Source organism: Euleptes europaea, chromosome 1 (assembly GCF_029931775.1).
Source record: "Euleptes europaea isolate rEulEur1 chromosome 1, rEulEur1.hap1, whole genome shotgun sequence".
Classification (NCBI taxonomy): domain Eukaryota; kingdom Metazoa; phylum Chordata; class Lepidosauria; order Squamata; family Sphaerodactylidae; genus Euleptes; species Euleptes europaea.
This window is the reverse complement of record NC_079312.1, coordinates 157,620,172-157,639,463: the sequence shown is the minus strand read 5'-3', so window position 1 is coordinate 157,639,463 and position 19,292 is coordinate 157,620,172. Positions and strand designations below refer to the sequence as shown.

The 19,292-nt window shown below is 47.7% G+C and overlaps 1 protein-coding gene across 1 annotated transcript; it reads left to right on the top strand.

Moving 5' to 3' along the window:
- The first annotated feature begins 4,518 nt into the window (after nt 1–4,518).
- BLOC1S1 (biogenesis of lysosomal organelles complex 1 subunit 1) lies at nt 4,519–15,846 on the top strand. The gene is made up of 4 exons (XM_056864789.1): nt 4,519–4,587; nt 7,245–7,317; nt 11,365–11,497; nt 15,654–15,846. The coding sequence occupies exons 1-4, from the start codon at nt 4,527–4,529 to the stop codon at nt 15,762–15,764; spliced, it is 378 nt and encodes a 125-aa protein (XP_056720767.1). The 5' UTR covers nt 4,519–4,526; the 3' UTR covers nt 15,765–15,846.
- The last annotated feature ends 3,446 nt before the right edge of the window (nt 15,847–19,292 follow it).

Here is a 19,292-nt window from a genome sequence, read left to right as displayed (position 1 = left end):
TGCGCTAGGCGGCTGGGAGGGGCTTCCCACCCACCCCAGCTGGCTGGCTGCATTCAAGCCGGCTCCCGGGGCTCCCAGCCACCCAGCGTAGTGGCAGCGTGGCGCAGAGCCAGGCAGCCCCGGGAGCCGGCTTGGACACCTCTGTGCTGCCATCCCAGGCAGCGAGGAGTTTAAAGACCCCCCCGCCCGGCTTCCAGGGACTGGAAGCCGGGCAGGGGGATCTTTAAACTCCTCTGTGCTGCCTGGGATTGCAGCGCAGAAGAGTTTAAAGAAACCCCCTCCCGGCTTCCAGGGAGTCCCTGGAAACCCGGCGGGGGGGTCTTTAAACTCCTCTGAGCTGCCTGGGATGGCAGCGCAGAGCACTTTCAAGACCCCCCCGCTGGGCTTCCAGGGAGTCCCTGGAAGCCGGGCGGGGGATCTTTAAACTCCTCTTTGCTGCCTGGGATGGCAGCGCAGAAGAGTTTAAAGACCCCCCCGCCCGGCTTCCAGGGAGTCCCTGGAAGCCCGGCGGGGGGGTCTTTAAACTCCTCTGAGCTGCCTGGGATGGCAGCGCAGAGCACTTTCAAGACCCCCCCGCCGGGCTTCCAGGGAGTCCCTGGAAGCCGGGCGGGGGGATCTTTAAACTCCTCTGTGCTGCCTGGGATGGCAGCGCAGAGGAGTTTAAAGACCCCCCGCAGGGCTTCCAGGGAGTCTCTAGAAGCCGGGCGGGGGTGGGGGAGGTCTTGGAAAGTGCTCTGCGCGGCCCTGCCCACCTCCCAGCTGGCCGTCGGCGCGGGGAACGCAAGCTCGCGCCATCCCGACGCACCCTCCATAAGACAAGTTTTAGAGGAGGAAAACAAGATTTTTTCTTGTTTTCCTCCTCTAAAAACTAGGTGCGTCTTATGGAGCGGTGCGTCCTATGGAGCGAAAAATACAGTACTTTCTTCTGGCCCAAGACCAACCATTTTTTCCCATGATGCAGCACCACTGCTGATTCACCCAGCATTCAGTCCGATGAGATCAATGAGGTGTCATATTTTGCTGAGTCACCCTCTCCATGGTTATGTTATGACGAGTGCACTGCAGAGCATTTTTAATTACCGTAATGCTCCTTGGCTTGCTTAGTGATGATGCCCAAGTTCATCCCTGCTTCTTCAGAACTTCAACCAGCTTTTTACTGAACTTTTTTCACTTTTAGCTCATTGTCTCTACAATCCATCATACACAGAGAATGCATGGCGAAATAATAGTACATGGCATCTACAGGAGCAGCAAATGTGACTGATGGCGGAGCCGCTGAAACTGGTTAATCTCAGGGTGAAGAGAATGGTGGGGGAGAACTGTTTTGTGTTGGTGTCTGGGTAACGAACCATACACATTTCAAGTCCAGTAGCACTTTAAAGACCAACAAAATGTTATAGGGCAGTGATGGCGAACCTTTTAGACACTGAGTGCCCAAACTGCAACCCAAAACCCACTTATTTATCGCCGAGTGCCAATGCGGCAATTTAACCTGAATACTGAGGTTTTAGTTTAGAAAAAACAACGCATACATTAACATCTTTTGCCTTAAAAGAAAAACACAATAACAGAGCTTTCAATGATACAAACAACTTTTTATTGAAAGGTAAAAGTTTGCATTTGGCATGCTGAAGCAGACCCTTCCCTCTCCCACCTGCAAACTCCACCGGCAAACGACACCCCCCCAAAAAACCCAGACTATGCAAACGGAGGCTGATCCGCTCCCACCCCCTCTGGCTGAAGCAGACCCTTCCCTCTCCCACCTGCAAACTCCACCGGCAAACGACACCCCCCCCAAAAAAACCCAGACTATGCAAACGGAGGCTGATCCCCCCCACCCCCTCTGGCTGAAGCAGACCCTTCCCTCTCCCACTTGCAAACTCCACCAGCAAACGACCCCCCCCCAAAACCCAGACTATGCAAACGGAGGCTGATTTCCCCCCCCCCCCCAGCCATTTGAGCTTTACCACTCAAACCGCTGCGGCAGCTCTCTCTCTCTCTTGGCAGGCGGACGCCCTGGTGGGAGGGCTCGGGGAGGCGCAAGCACGCTCCGCGGGGCAGGCGACTCACGAGTAGGGAGGCGACTCACGAGTAGGTAGCCAGTGAGCACCAAGTGCAGCCGAGCTGCTGCTGCCGGGCGTGGGAGGGCCTCCGGAGACAGCAGGCAGGCAGGCAGCTCCTGCCTCGGACCAAAAAACCTCCTGGGAACCACGAGGCACCGGGAGGCTACAGTGGAGGTGGGCGGGGCAGAGCCGGAAAGGCCAGCGACTTGCAGGAAGAGCTAAGTCACGGCCTCAGCTCAGCGAGGGAGGGGCGAGGAGCAGCTGAGCTGCGGCAAGCCGGGCATGCCAGCGGAAAGAGTGACGTGTGCCGGAAATGGCACGCGTGCCATAGGTTCGCCAACACGGTTATAGGGTATAAACTTTCATGATGCAAAGCTTACTTTGTCAGATATCAATACACAAACATATAGGAACAATTAATTGTCAGATATCAATACACAAACAATACACAAACATAGGAACAATTAATTGTGCACATTCTCAACATGAAGTTTGGGTGATTCAAATGGCAGTACTATCTCCAAGTAGGCCAAGATCATCAGAATCTCATAAACCAAGGAAGTGAGTGAGAGAGGGTAGGTGAACTGTGATCAAGGGTGGGAGTATTGGTTCAAATGTATTTGTTTCTCCAACACAATCAGTAAGTTGTTGCTCGGTGCAAAATAGGTACACTTTCTTGCTCTCCTTTTTGTATGACTTTCCAACCCTTTGAGTCATCCCATGTTCTGGATGCCTTCTGTGCTTTTCTTGGAGGTGGGAGAGAGATTCTTTTGTTCACACATAGAACTGAATTGGAATATTTAGAGTTATGCCACCTCCTTTTCCAATGTTCATTATGCCATTGTGGGTGCAGGACCTGGACTGAGAGGGCTTAGGAAGCCAACTAACTTCCACACCTCCACTGAAGCCTTCCAGTTCTGGCCCTAATGCAAGTATCTCAAAGATGCCCCAAAGTAGGACTCATTCCTACTCACAGGGTTGGATGCCAACTACACAAATCAAATCAAGTTTATTTATGGTCAAAGACCAGCACCAGTTGACATAGTTCCAGCCATATTAAAATTATCAGATATCACCATTACAATAATACAGCACATCTCTGATCCAAGGTGATAAATCCCTGTCTAAATACATGACTATTGTACTCTACTCCGTTTTATGGGGATGCCGACTACGTGTTTCTACAAGTGCAAGGACTTCCACGCACTCAGTGTGACTTTCCCCTTCACCCCCTCCTGCGGTAGCCTAACATGCCCCCCAAAATCTGGTTTCTGTGGGAAAGGGGAGTCCCAGGAACAGATTTCAGGGGGTAGATCAGGCTACTGTGGGAAGGTAGGAAAGTCACGCTTTATAGGTGGAAGTTCTTGCACTCATAACAATGTTATTCCAGATGGAAACCAAAACCACTGCAGCACAGCCTAAGGATCACAGCCTGAGTTATACAACCTATTTGCAATAGGTGGTGGGGGTACCCTGATATGTTTTGGTGGGCTCTATAGGCTTCATGGACGCATCACCTTGACTGGCCAGTAACGTTTGACTTCATGAGTCAGTAACAGTAAAAATTAAGAACAAAAGAAACAACATATAAGACTTACATGCTCAAGATGCTGCTCAGATTGATGATAATACTGTAGCACTGGCAACGGAAGATGTTTTGAAATACTTTTCTCCACAAGATTGTAAATGTTCCCAATTTATAGAAATATCAATCTGTCTTCTTATTAAAAAGTAAAACTGTAAAAGAAAACTGCCTTCAGTTTTTATTTACATCGTTTTTATTTACGTTCAATGGAATTCAAACTGCTTGGCAGCCATGGAGTCAATAATGGGAATCTTATTTGCTTGCATGAAAATACATAATCCTTAGAAAAATATACAAAACAGTACAAAAACATGAAAATTAACAGGCATTGCCGAGGCAAGTTTACAATGGCCACGACCTGCTACACAGAGTTTTGCAGATCATGCAACTAGACTGTAAGGCCCTATAATTACTGCACTCTGCTTTGCCAAAATAGTTCCGAGGGATTTTTTAAAAAGACTCATCAGAGTCAAAAAGGCACGAGAGAACTCAAGTAACAGCGTTGTGGCAGATGGCAAAGCTGTTTCTTAGGAACAGGGGAAAAGAAAGGTGCTGTTTTCAGGGTACAGTTACAACTATTCAGACTACACGACAGACAGAAACCCAACATGTAAAGCCTCCTTTTCTTTCCTCCCCCATCCCCACGGTGAGAATTTAAATGCATCAGATAAGAATATGCCTGAATTGCAGCTGTTGAAAAACACGAGGTGTGGGGACTGTTACTGTATTCCAGAGCTATGTGGATCTTTGCATTTTCTTACCGGGGGGGGGGAGGAGGGAGAGCCGCCTAGCAAGTCATGTGAGCCCGGCTGCTGTCACCTGACAAGGAGAAGGCCGCCTTTCCGGCTGCCCGGCCCTCCTCGAGCCTTGCCTCAATCATGCTCTCTCGCCTGCTGAAGGAGCACCAGGCGAAGCAAAGCGAGAGGAAGGAGCTGCAAGGTGAGCGGCCTAGCGCGCGTTCCGAAGCCTCGGCCTCGAGTAGCTTCGCCCGCTCTGGGAAAGAATGCAGCGCGGGGCTTTGCAGGCTGTGCCCCGAGTATCGTTAGCGAGGACCGCCCTCCTCTCCCCTCCCCTCCTGAGGAAGGTCGCTTGCCTGTGCACGGGGCTGCCATTGGCCGGAGGGCTGCCATGCGGAGAGCGCGCCGTTACCCGTTGCCTCCTGCAGTAAAAACCAACGGCTCTGCTGTTGTAGCTCATTCGTTTAAAAAAATTTAAAGATGGGCGCGACGTTTGCGGGCCTTGTTGTTTGAGCAGCGCAGGGATGGCGACAAACGCTTCACTCATTCCTTCTTTAAAAAGCGTGCTTTCTATTTTCCCCTCATCCCTGGGTTTGTGCTTGCCAGAGAGCGGATTAGGGTTGCCAGGTCCCTCTTCGCCACTGGCGGGAGGTTTTTGGGGCGGAGCCTGAGGGGGGCGGGGTTTGGGGAGGGGCTTCAGTGCCATAGAGTCCAATGGCCAAAGCTGCCCTTTTCTCCAGGGGGACTGATCTCTGTTGGCTGGAGAGCAGTTGTAATAGCAGGAGATCTCCAGCTAGTACCTGGAGGTTGGCAACCCTAGAGCAGATAGTTTGAAGTCAGTAATGCCACATCTGTAATATGACCTGCAGGCGCTTGAGGCAACAGCAGGGATGTGTGGTTTTGGCTTTTAAAAAAAAGTACGTTGCTTAATTCCCCTCCCCCCGTACTAATTAGGTTCCTTGTTTTGATCTCTAGTCTAAGTTGGCAACCCATTTCTGCAATGAGGGGTGTTGCAATATTCTTGATTTATATACAGCCACACACATATTTTTACTGTGCAGAATTGGGAGTAGACCAGGGTTCCCCAATGGGGTACGTGTGGGCACCATGATGCCCACCAGTATTTCTCTTGGTGCCCACCAAGATTGTCAGAAATTAGGGCACCTTATTGGCTACCTTCATTCAAATGAAAGGGTGGAAGATCAGAAGGACTGGTAAGCATCTGGGCTTTTCTTAGACCATGTGGTTCCACTCTCCCTTCAGGCTTTCCTTCTTCCCAGGAGGTGTGAGGAGGGATGTATTCCATTTGGCTCCGCCTCCTGCAGAAGCCATTTGAGATTTGGCTCCACCTCTTGTGGAAGCCCTGACCTGGATGGCCCAGGCTAGCCTGATCTCCTCAGATCTCAGAAGCTAAGCAGGGTCGGTCCTGGTTAGTATTTGGATGGGAGACCACCAAGGAATACCAGGGTTGCTGGGCAGAGGAAGGCACTGGCAAGCCACCTCTGTTCGTCTCTTGCCTTGAAACCCCCCAAAAAAGGGGTCGCCATAAGTCGGCTGCGACTTGATGGCACTTTACACACACACACACACACACACACACACAGTACTCACCTCTAAGAATTCCAAATGTGCCTATAGGCTCAAAAAGATTGGGGACCCCTGGAGTAGACTGAAGTATTCAGTGTAGTGATCATAAATGCTAGAAGAGTAATTGAAAAAATGCTTGACAAAGTGGAAATTCAAAATATTATGGAGTGGGGCAAGAAACTTTGTGCACCTATTCACATTAGGCTCCTTTTGCTATCCAGAAGGCCTGGCTCCTTCCTGATTCTGCCTTGAGCTGATTAAACACTGTGAGGGTTCTTTGTGTTGTTTTCAAACACTTCTCTGAATGCATGCTCAGGCAACAGAGCTTCCATACCAGGAGTTTTATATGTGCTTTCCTCTGTCCTCCTCTGCTGTGATTCTGCTTTGGCTTTTGGGATTGTGGTTGTCACAACTGCTATTACAACTCTATGCACATGTCCTACAGTGCAATATCAACATATAAATAGTATTCCTGCAGCCATGTTGCAGCTTCACCTCCCTGTTCCTTTCTAGTGAATTAGGCCAAAAGCTTTCCACACCTTTCCCATTTTATCGCTGCATCAAAATGGCTGGAGATGTCATTTAGTTTAAGTGAAAAACTGGAAATTCCGAGATACTAACATTTAACATAAAAATCGATAAGTGGTAATAGACCATACAGAGTAATAGCAATTACCATGTTAAACTCTATCTCTGCCTCTACTGGATCAGGAATTTTTTTTTGGGGGGGGTGGTTTTGGGGGGGGGACATGGCACCAATGTGGGCGAGACTTTGGCAGCAGGAAAATGTGCACTATTCTATGCACCATTTCTTCCAGTCCACTAAAAATGTTTGGACTGCATTTTCCCAGATCAGAATAAAGTGGGTTTGGGGAAAAGCATATTTGAGGACAAGCAAAACTTGGAAAGAGGATGATTAAAGCATGATGTCACGTGGATGCTTTTTAGAAAAGCCCTGTGGTTCAGAATGCAAGGCAAACAAAACCCCACTCCAAATTTCCAACAAATTGCATTGAATTTTGTTGGGTTGTACAGGTGCACAAGAGCAATTGTCTCAATAATTATTCAGTAAAAGTAAAAAATTAAACAATACCAAGCTGGCATTTGGAGAAGAGGAATCATATGCATATGTGAAGGAGAAAAGTAAAATGAATAGATCAAACGTGGCAAGAGTTCTCGTGAAAATACATTGCTTATGCTTCTCCCCACACACAAATATATTGACCTTCCAAAGTAATGCTGATGGGAAAGGGCTTCTGTTTCCCCCTGTAGATCGGCGGCGTCGAGAGGCTATTGCTGCAGCCACTTGCTTAACAGAAGCCCTAGTGGACCACTTGAATGTAGGGTAAGTGGTGTTGAGCGTTGGGGAGCAACAAACAAGATTTGTTGCTAATCTCATGTATAGATGTTACTCTCCCTGGGTGTAAGTAGCTTTCTGCCTTTAGGCTGCTAAGCTGTTTCTTAGCAAGGGACAGGAACTGACAACTGGTGGTGTGGAGCGGCTAAGAGCCCAAGTTATATGACCCAGGAAGGCCCCCTCCCCCTTTTAAGTCTCTTGGCCTTAGTCCCCACTTGCAATATAGAAATAATAATACTGCCTTACTTTAGAGAGCTATAATAAGAATTACTGAAAGAGCACATGTGACGTGCTTTGAAAATTCTACTGTGCTGTATAAATGCTAAGTTATGTTCTTTTTATTGATCTCGTTTTGGCCTTGGATCTGGAATCCATGGGGCAAATTTAGGTGCCCTGAGGAGTGGGCATTGGAAGCTTCCTCTCGATTATATGGCTTTCCTTGTCTGCAGTCTGTAAATAGCCAGCGGAATTCATCACTGGAGAGTTCTGTAACTTGCTCCTATTGAGGCAAGGATTTCCAGGACCAAAATAGGAAATGCCTCCACTCGTAGCAGTAGGATATAAAAACAATGCTCTTTTTTTCTCCTCCCTCCCAATGACTGAGTCGCTAATAGAGTAGAAATACTCAGCAATCGATCTGGAAGTCAAATGGGGTCTTCAGAACTCCTTGCTTTCAGCACCTAGTTGGCCAGGCATACTAGTTACACGACAACATTGTGAGTACTACCCCAGTGCAAGTATATCCGGACTTCAGTTTTGAATCTATTGCTGAAATGAAGCTGTGCCCTTGGAATATTGCATGAGGGGTGGGGCAGTGATCCACCTGCACATTTCCACTGTCCAAAACTGTGTGTGTGTGGGGGGGGGGGTTGCCGTCAAGGCACAGCTGACTTATGGCGACCCCTGGTGGGGTTTTCAAGGCAAGATGTGTTCAGAGGTGGTTTGCCATTGCCTGCCTCCATGTCACAACCCTAGTATTTTGGAGGTCTCCCATCCAAATATTAGCCAGGGCCGTCCCTGCGTAGCTTCTGAGATCTGATGCGATTAGGCTAGCCTGGAGCTATCCAGGTCAGGCCCAAACTGGGTAGCTTGGGGTTTATGCTGTCATGTGCCCATCCTCATTTTTCTCCCCTCATGCAACATACTGCTTTAATCACAGCTGGCTGCAACCTAAAGAGATCCTTATGCACCTTTGTAAGGAGTCTCTAATACAGCCATGCAACCTTTCACTGCCTACAGTTCCCATAGCCAGTGGCACACACCAGTTTTAAAAACAGGTTTACTCTTTGGCTATGTAGAAACACAACAAAAGCTCAGGCTTTGGGTATGGTTCTGTTACAAATTATTGTGTGTCACACTCACTATGTGAAGGGTGTTAAAGCAGTACGCATAATCTATAGGATGGGCATACGTTCTATATTATTCAGGGTGTCTTTGTTTGGGGCTCTGCTATTAATGGTGGTCACTGTGAAAATCTGAAAAGGAAAAAATTGCCTCGCGTATCTTAGTGAAAGGGCCTTGTGCATATTGTTAAGTTGCCTTTAGCTACTACTATTGAATAACTAGGATATAGATATCCTGTGCTTGCTGTTCCTTCGATTACTTGTCTTAGCCCAGGTTGTACATTGCCAAGGAAAGCAATTTGCTTTAGCCTGAGAGGGCCTGATACAGCTGTGAGAACTGTAGTTTTAGGTTACTAGCCCTCATGTTTTATGTCAGAATACTTGGAAGAGTGAGCCAAAATGTACAAAGCAGGCAGCTTATTTATTTTAAGTAGTGCATTTTAAAAATCACTGTAAAGAGTTTAATGGGTTTGAACTCAGTATTAGTACAAATTATTATTTCCTGGCTAAGCTGCTGGTCTGCCAGGAATAATATAATGATGACAGCAAAATGTCCCAAGGCAAGAACTCCCGGCATTAGTATGGTCAAACATGGGATTGTGAAGGGAATTCTTTCCCAGTTTTGGTGAGCTGAACTTCTTGCAGCCCATGTAACTGGCGAATTTCTGCTCCCCTGTTATAATAAACAGTAGCTTTAAAAGGCAGGCACGGAGTCCAATCCACTAATGCTCTGGTCGAGCAGCGGAACTGCCCCCCTTTATCCCACCCTTCTGCTTTTATAAAGGTAAAGGTCCCCTGTGCAAGCACTGAGTCATTCCTGACCCATGGGGTGACGTCACATCCCGACGTTTCCAAGGCAGACTTTGTTTGCGGGGTGGTTTGCCAGTGCCTTCCCCAGTCATCTTCCCTTTATCCCCAGCAAGCTGGGTACTCATTTCACTGACCTCGGAAGGATGGAAGGCTGAGTCAACCTTGAGCTGGCTACCTGGAACCAACGTCCGTCGGGATCGAACTCAGGTCGTGAGCAGAGCTTTTGACTGCAGTACTTCAGCTTAACCCTCTGCGCCACGGGGCTCCTTCTGCTTTTATACTATATTCATATTCTAAATTATAAATAACTGGGTTCTGGGTTCTTATAGCGTGACTCCTGGCCTTGATAAGGCTTGTCCGGTCTCTGCTGTTGTTTTGTTTCTGTGATTAGCTGATGAGATGGGAGGAAGTTGCTTTTGCCTGCATTTCCCCAGGGCTTTTAAGCATCCCGAACGGTTCTCTGTGGTTGTTTAGTATGATGGGAGAGATGGCTTGCTAGGCCTTGGTTAGTTCCTTCCTCAAGTTGTTTTCTCGTGATATAGATGAGAGGGGGTGGGACAGGAGGTCTTGTACGGACAAATACGATGTGAACAAGTCTGAAGTAAATGTTCAGATGTTATAATTCCTTTGCTGGGAGCGTGCCTCTTGTTCACCTGTTTCCCACCTGCTGTTTTAAAGCAGGAATTTGCCTCAGTATTCCTGAACATCTGCTGTATTTTGACGCCCTGGGAAAGTTATTTGGATTCCAACTGCATGACTTCCAGGAGTGGGTGGGTGGTGTCTGATTCTGCTTTGACTGGACAATCCTACGGACTGCCACTTCTGAGAAACTGGAAGGCAGAGCAGAATGAAAAACTAAAGCTCTTGTTGCCATCTAGCTAGACATATGCAGGCTAGAGCAATTTGCTGTTGTATCCTGATCTTTAGAGAGAGGTGGTATGTGGGGGTTCTGTGTGGTATGCTAAGGGTTTGTGGCAAAGATGACCACCTGTTTCCTTTGGACGCCTGGCTTCTATGCCTAGTTACTGCAAGAAAGCAATTTTTAGCCACATAGATCAGGAGAGGAGAGCTTACTTTGAGTCAGGGCACCAGCATTCTGGGTTTTTTGCTGTTACCCTGCCCATCACACTTTCTTTTACAGCACGTGTCCCGGTATCCCTGTGAAGGTAGCTCAGTGAAATGGAATAGGATATTCCTGCACCAATTTGCAGAGTACAAAATTGTTCAAGTATCACCTCATGGTGAGAAGGTTGAGTGCCAAGCTTTGGAGTTGCACAGAAATATTTTTCAGGCAGGAAAACCTTCCTTGTTTCCTAAACAGAGCTTTGTGTAACATGGAAGCTTGTTACCTTGAAAGTGCAGTTGACCTAGTGAAAGGTATCCTTTGATCTACTTCAGAGCACATCTGTCTTCAAGTGGGACCAGCGCAGCAGCCAGTCTTGGAACTATTGTAACTGTCCGGATATTGTCTTTGGCTGTATTTCATACTGGGGGGGGGGGGGGGACTGACAAGCCCCCCCACCAATTTCCGCCTATTTGGGGGTATTTTCTTCCGTGGTGAGGAAAATCACACACTCGTCTTGTCCATCCCATCACCTGCCCATTGGTTCAGGAAGATGAGTTCCAGATGTTCCCAGTGCTGCCTAATGGTTCCCAGATGTTGCCGAGCCATTAAATCCACTGCAGCTTGGGAACTTACCCAGCTGCAGACTCCCAGCGCCTGCCTCTGCCCCTGGGGTTAGCCTGCCCTGAACTGGGAAACCATTCAGTATGCAGAAGGGCTGAGCAGAAAATATAGCGATAAGTGTTCAATGAAGGAAATGCCTTCCATTCCTCCCCTGCTTGCCTTGATTTGTTGCTGAACCTCTTCCTCCTCTGCTAGGGTTGCACAGGCCTATGTGAACCAGAGGAAGCTTGACCACGAGGTGAAGACATTGCAGATCCAGGCTGCTCAATTTGCCAAGCAAACAGGCCAGTGGATCAGCATGGTGGAGAACTTCAACCAAGCTCTGAAGGTCAGTCGGATTCCTGCATGAATGAAAGACCCAGCAGCCTCAAGGTCAGCCCTTAAAAGGGCATGGTTGGACTCAGTGGATTGCAGGGGAGGGGGTCCCCATGTGGGTTTCCGAAGACAACTAGACAAGGCTTCAAGGGCTTAGAGGAAGGTGGGTATAGCTGTGGCTTAGTGTGTGCCAGGACTCTTCTCTGAAACCATAATAAATGAGCCTGAAGAAGAAGAAAAAGAGTTGGTTTGTGTATCCCTATTTTCTCTGCCTTTAAGGAGTGTCAAACCAGCTTACAATCGCCTTCCCCACCCCACAACAGACACCCTGTGAGGTAGGTGGGGTTGAGAGAGTTTGGAGAGAACTGTGACCAGCCCAAGGTCACCCAGCTGGCTTCATGTGTAGGTGTGGGGAAACCAACCCGGTTCACCAGATTAGAGTCCGCCGCTGTCAACCATTACACCACGCTGATCATGTGCAGTGTGCTTTTCTCTCATTACGGAGTAACTACAGTTTGGCCTTCATGATCCAGAGGTAGGCTTGAGCCCCACTTTTTTTTAAAAAAAGAAAGGATGTTTAAGGAATGGGTGGAGACATAGGCGTATGCAGCACAATGGTATTTCTATACACACAAGAGAAACAGCTGAGAAACAGCTGCCTCCGCGTGAGCAAAAGTGGGGCTGGCGTCAGCATACCTTGAGGTGGGGCAGCTGCCAGGGCTCAGGACCTCTGGTGGAGCCCACTGCTGCTGACTCCCCACCCATGCATCTCCTCTGATGCCCGCACTCATGCCCTTACCTAGCCTGCATGTGCTTTTTTCACCCACACTCCTGGCTCCATATGCTGCCTAGCACTCCTGGGGAAGGGTATGTGGGTGGTACACACAACAGCATCACTCCTGGTGGTTGGCAGTCTCAGCTGCACCCACTCCCCAGCACCACTGGGGAAAGAGCTCGCAGGCAGGTGCTGTCAGTGGTCACCTCAGGCAGTGGGTGAGTTTTTGAGTGGGCAGGGGAAGGATGCACAGGCAGTTGGGGGGCATGCAGGCATGTGGGAAGGCAGGGGGTTGGTAATGGGCATAGGAACCCCCTGCGCACTCTTTGCCTGACCCCCCCCCCCCGCCCCAAACCTGGAATTGGTACTAAATGAAAGACGGTGTGTATTCTGACTTTCTGGAGGGTGAGTGGGCCAAATGTAGCGAAGGGAGATTCTGTGGAAGAGACTGCATTGAATTGTGTCATCAGTCTTAAAAGCAGAGGCTCTGCTGGTCTGCCATGTTGGGGGCTGGAGAAGCATTCTCTAGCCACGAAAACAGAGATGGTTTCTCTTTTACTGCAGGGCAGACTGGTCATTGCACTGTCGGTGTGTCTAATGAAGCCCCTTCTTCCTAGCAGTGTGGTCTTGAGAGGGAGTGGCTTGCACTGGGAGAGAAGGGGGTATCAGTTTCCCCCATTCAGTTTCAAACCCCCAACTGCAGCCAGTTTTATCTCACAAACACAAGTCTGGACTCCCACAGCTTGGGGGAGGTTCTGGGGGAAAGCAACATGGAGGAGAAAGGGCTTAGTACTCTTCCCTCTGAAGAGAGCATTCCCCTCGTCACAGTATGATGGCATAGGTTGCTTCTACAGTTTTTGGAGACTTTTTGCAAGTTGTCTGTCGCTGGCAGGGTTTCCATTGTCCTGGCCTAGCTGGGTGAAACTGGGACAGGAGAAGGACTGAAGCAGCAGGCGCCAGACGAGTTCCCTCTTCAGTGCTTGGAATGGAGAGCGCACTTTCCTATTCCAAGGCCTCCTCCCCATCCAGCTGCCTCCCTGGCAGTAGCCCATGCGAAACAGGCACACACATCCACTGTCTCAATCTGGCACCACCTGGCAATGCCAATTACTTCTCCAATTCCCACTGAGAAGCCAGTCTGCTGCCTCCTCCTCTGTCTGGCTGTGTATGCCCTGTTGCCCAAATACCACTCAGCGTAAACATTGTGTGTGTGTGTGTGTTTGGCTTGCTCTTTCCTCTGTTGAGGAGCTGGTCCTGGGAGGGAGTGGAAGAAGCAGCAGCCAAGGGCCACCATAGATGCAGAGTGCAGAGGGAAGGGAATCGTTGAGCTGAGAAAAGAAAGTCCTGGCTGGAATTGTTGGGTCATGGACGTTGTGGCAAGGGAGTGGTTGAGTAACCAGGGAAAAACAAGAGGCTTTGACCCGGAGGCTCTCTATTGTGGTTCTGATTGTGTCAATGCAGTTCTTGCTTGTACCAGCTATAGGCAGCCCTGGCATTGCACAGTTGGAGAGCCCCACCTACTGGACAAGTTCCACTTAAGCTATTCATTCTGGAAGAGATACAAGAGAGATCAGTCTTAGGCCGTTTATGCATGGCTGTTTCCTCGCGGTCACCCCACCAACTACATCGGGGCTTTTCTTTGATTATGCTTACATTTTCCGACCGTTAGATGTCACTTCGCTGTCCCTGCGCATTTTTGCATATTTTGCCCGCATTTTCTGGATTTGTGTTTAGCCAGTATCCAGAAAATGCACGGGGAGAGCGAGGCAACCTCTGATGGTCAAAAAATGCAAGCATAATCAAATAAAAGCCCCGAAGTAGTCGGCAGGGTGACCGCGAGGAAACAGCCATGCATAAATGGCCTTACTGTATTTGCTGTGTTGAGCCTTGTAAATAAATAAATTTTATTTGCGGCTAGTATGCCAGATAAAACAGGTAAAACAGAAACTGACCATACAGAGTAGATGTTTACAACCAAGGCCAACAAAATTAGGAATCACTCAATTTTACATTTCCACAGATTAAGGAAGTACATTAAGGCAACGTAGCTTCATTGCTTCTGCACAATATTTTGCGGCCTGGGTGGTGATTGGTGAGCTGTCTCCCAGCAGAAACCTTTTGGTCCATTCACCCTCCTCACCAGTGCCCATTTCCCTAATCAAAGGGTCAATAATATTGAAGCAGGCTGACTCGAAGAGGGGACATCTAAAAAATACATGCTCAGTGGTTTCCAGCTCCCCTGATTGAGCCTTGTATATTGTGTTGTGCATGTGTATCTTTTTCCACCCTAGTAATTTAAGAAGCACGTCTTGAAATAAGGAAGTAGCAGCATAACGAATTTCATCATGCCAGCCACTGGAAGGAGCAGCCAGTGGCTTTGATCTAATCATATGCGCTCAGCAGTCATGCAAGATTTTCCCACATTCCTCTCCATTCCTGCAACCTCTTCTGAACCTTGTGGTTGTCTCAGTCAGGGAATTGGAGTGATAAAGGACAAGAGCATGAAATCACCCCTTCAGTGGAGTTGTGCTTTTAGAAAAGAGATGAGGGGCAAAATAGAAGAGGAGAACAACATAAGCTGCTTTGGGGGGTCCCCATTGGGGAGAAAGGTGGGGAATAAATAAAAATACAGTTCACCCCTTGTCCCTCCTCACTTTAGCCTCCTCAGCCACCCAGGTATTCCTCTGCATGGGTCCCATCCTCATCCCTTTCTGAGTGGGGGGGGGGGTCAGAATGGGCTGCAGGAACAGAGAGGAATGCAAGAGAATACTGTGTTCTCTGCAAGATAGTTAGATACAGGCCAGTATATGTTGTTCCTTTTCCTGTACCTTGGGTGTAAGAGTCTGACCTCCTAAAATACAGTCTCCAGCAACTGAAAGTTGCGTATGAAGTGGCATTCATTTTCATAATATAATATGAGTCAGTGGCACTGTGATTTAAGCAAAGGAGACAGATCCCTTACTCCTGCAGGCATGCAATGTAAATCTCGACAGTGGAGGAAAGAATAAAATGAAAAGAGGTAATAGTGAGCAGGTGTGGCATGTCTGCTTGGGCTTTTTTTTTTGGCCGTGGGTGAAGTTAAGACAAAGCCTTCATCGAAAAGGAGGCTCTTTACTAGAGGTTTGAAAAAAGACACGTGGTGTCACCTTAGGTTGTATTTATAAGGGGTAGCAAGGGAAGACTGGGAGGGGGAATAGTTTATTTGGCTAAATCATTGTGCTTATTTTCTGGGTGCTATTTCAGCTCAGAATTTCAGGTGAGACAAAAGAGATTGGACACTAGAAGATGTTCAGTTCCAACTAAGGGGGGATGGAAATGAAATTTGCATGCATACGTTCAAAATTTGAGGCATTAAAGGGCATAATGTTGTTCATGACTTCTTTGCTCTGTGCAGGAGATTGGCGACGTGGAAAACTGGGCGCGTAGCATTGAGATGGACATGCGGACCATTGCCACAGCCCTGGAGTATGTTCACAAAGGGCAGCTGCAGCCCTCCACCTCCTGAAGTGACAGCGTCCCTCTTGGTCCTTTTGCCGCCTGCACCGCTTGGGTTCCTACCCCTAACAGCACAAGAGATGCAGCTTCTTTCATGCCACCGTTGCCAGCTTTGGGGGGGGGCAGCGGAATGGCAAGCTCCTTATTTAAATTTCCCTGGCTGCCTTTCTGCAGCAGCGAATGAGATCTTTCCCCATCTGCTGCGAGGGGGGTTGCTGGACTGAGATTCCATAGCTTGGGCTTTTGCCTGTGCTCCTGCTGAGCCAGTGTAAATGGTATCTGGTGAACTGAAGCCAGACTGGCACAGGGTTTGGAGGAAAGAACACAGTGATGGGAGAGAAGGGGGTCATGCCTCTTTTGGACCAGTTTGTCTTGATCTGTATTGTAAAATTACAGAACAGAATAAAACACCTGGTTGAAACACTGTTTTGCCTTTATTAGTGGGCCAGGGTGTGTGTGTTGGCTTTCTCAACTGCTTATCCCTTTTTAGGGAGACTGAGAATACAAGCAAGTACCAACTCTCAACTTCCTCTTTCCACGCTGGTGGTAGCGTTGGTCTGGGGCGGTGGAAGATTCATAGGATTGTATTGCTGGCTCCAAGCCCGTTACATCTCCCTGCCTGGCCTCCTCATCCTCTTTAGTTCTTAAATTCCTCTCTGAAAGTCCTTTCTAAGCATTAACAAAGGAACCTTTCTTGGAGCAGCTTGTCTTAATCTGCCGTGATTCAGCATGCAGTACACGCTTGCTAAATGGGTTTGGCCTAGGCAAAGAAGAGGGTTCGGGCCCCATTCTGGTTTGCTCCCTCCCCTCCTTGCAGACCCGGCACTCAGGACATTCTAAAAGGGCCGTGGAAAATCCCCAGTTCAAGAAAGCTCCCTCCCCCACCTCTTCTCCTACTCCTTGAATAAATATTTAATTTATTCAATTCCACTTCTCTTTTCCAAGCAGGTTTTTAGTGGCCGATTCCCCCCATGGATCTGAATGGGCAGACTTTCCCCTTGTATCTGCTTCCATAGCTGTGTGTGTGTGTTAAGTGCCGTCAAGTCGCTTCTGACTCATGGCGACCCTATAAATGAAAGTCCTCCAAAATGTCCTGTCTTTGACAGCCTTGCTCAGATCTTGCAAATAGAAGGCTGTGGCTTCCATAGCTACAGGGGCTGTTAAGAGGCCGATGGAAGCTCTTAAATAGGTGCTTTTTCAATATCTAGTCCTAGAAATTAGAACAGTCTGAGAGTCACAGCCCCAGAGGCAGAGCTTGGCAATGGAATCCTTGCTCCCAAGTTCACTCTTCCCTCCACCTTTGCTAACCCTGCTAAGGAGGATGCCTCCTCATCCTTTTACAGCCTCAACTCCCACGTTTTCATTCAAAGCCAGGAGACTCTGCCCCAACGAAAAGGAGGAGGGGCATCGTCTTGATTTAACAATTCCATCGTTTCCTCCTTCAAGGAGCTTGGGGCTGAGACAACCTCCCATCCCTGCAATGCTCACCAGAGCAGAAACTGCCTAAGTCAGATAAGTGTCCCTGGGCACATCATCTCCCTGCTGTTGCTCTCCTCTCCTCTCTTGATGTATTGCTTTTAGTTGTATTGCCCAGGAGCTCCGGAATGTGTGGCTCTGAGAACCCCAGATCCAAAACAACACTGGAACTTTAGCTAAAAAATCAAAGGCTCAGAAATTTTACAGTGGAGAGGAAAAGTTTCCAGCTGTAAAAGAGGACCACAGGCTGCCACTGTTTGCTAAGCAGGGAGAAGAGGATTGTTGTGGGGCAAGAAATAAGCAATCTGAAGTTCAACCTTGGGGGCTGTCTGCATGAGGGGTGGGCAGTTTGGTGGTACTACTGATTATTTGTGCTGGCAAAGCAAACACACACATGAGACAGAAATGGGAGATGTCACACTGGATGTAGCCAGGATTGCAAAACTTGCTTAAGCCGTTGCTAACTGTTTGTGGTTAGCTGCCTGAAGCAGATGATGCCAGTTTGCATTGGGGAGTAGGAGCCTGTTGCAGCAACTGAGTTTTTTACATGCTCACTGAAAGCAGTAGAAACATTTTCCTTTACATTTACACTATCTGGCCAACAAAAACTCCAAGCAATTTAGGATGGGAGAAGCTCAGATCTACTCCTCCCCCCAATCAACTGCCCTGCGGGGACACCTATTTCTAGGCTTTTCAAAGCAGCAAGGCCCAGCTAGGCGCAATGGTGGGTGTTGGCTGCCTGCTTGCCATCCCTGAGAAGACCCAGCCTAACCATGTTCTCTACTCCTGAAGTGAACAGCTGACCACCTTGAAATTTTTAGTCGGTACCATATGAACTATCAGGTGTAAGGTAATATGTTCGTATGCCCTTTCCTTGATTATTTGCCCTTACCAGAATAATGTGCTATTGCACTTCATAAACCAGCTTGATTTGTGGATCTAACCCTTAATGTGCATGGAAAAGATCTCTAGGAGTGTGATAGAAACATACTTAATGAATATGGGCATTCTCTGGAAGTGTGCATTCTCTGATCTCACTGTGCTTCCCTTCCTCTTCCTCTTCCCTACAGGCTGTAGAAAAATGGGCAATATATAATAAAATAGACAAATAATTACCAATTCAATTGTGTGCGCATACCATTATACAGATAATTTAATAAAAACAACAATTCAAGGACAGAATGCTAGCATCCACAGGAAATGGGATAAAATAAAGTTTCCTATCTGGCAAACAATCCCGATGGAAGTTGGTTTCAGGTAGCCGGCTCAAGGTTGATTCAGCTTTCCATCCTTCTGAGGTCGGTAAAATGAGTACCCAGCTTGTTGGGGTAAAGGGAAGATGACTGGGGAAGAGGAGTTGCTGTAAACAAAGTCTGCCTCGTAAACGTCGAGATGTGATGTCACCCCATGGGTCAGGAATGACCCAGTGCTTGCACAAGGGACCTTTACCTTTTACACACAGTGAAAAATCATAATAAACCGCAAAGACTGGTCAAAACACCAATACCCATGTGTGAGACTGGTATTGCTATTTTGACCAGTGATATCCAAATGTGAATGATAATATTGAAGCCTAGTGTTTTGTTATAAGGAGTTCATTATATATTCCAAGCCTTTAATTTGTTCCTCCAGTGGGTCTTTATGGTTGTTATTATATTAAATTGTCTGCGCAGTGCTTTGTGCACACAATTGATCATTATTTGTAAATTGCATTATATATTGTACTTTCATTTTTCTCAACTTTTTTGTGGTGAAGAGAAATGGGCAGCTTGTTTCCCTTCATACAATCAACTCGGGCAGGTTGAAGTGTGTTCATGCTTCTCTTGGCAAATACTTTTTCACCATCCGTACTTCCCTGTGAAATGAGCTGGTCTGAAATGGTCGAGTGTTTTAATCACAAAAAATGGCTGATGTATTTAAAACCAAGTTCGATAAATCATGCTGGAAATTGTGACAGACTTAAAGAGATGGAAGGCACTAAATTTGTTATGTCAAATGGTTCAGGTAATTAAAATGAATGTTCCCTAAACTAATATAATTGATTTATATTCACCCCTTACAC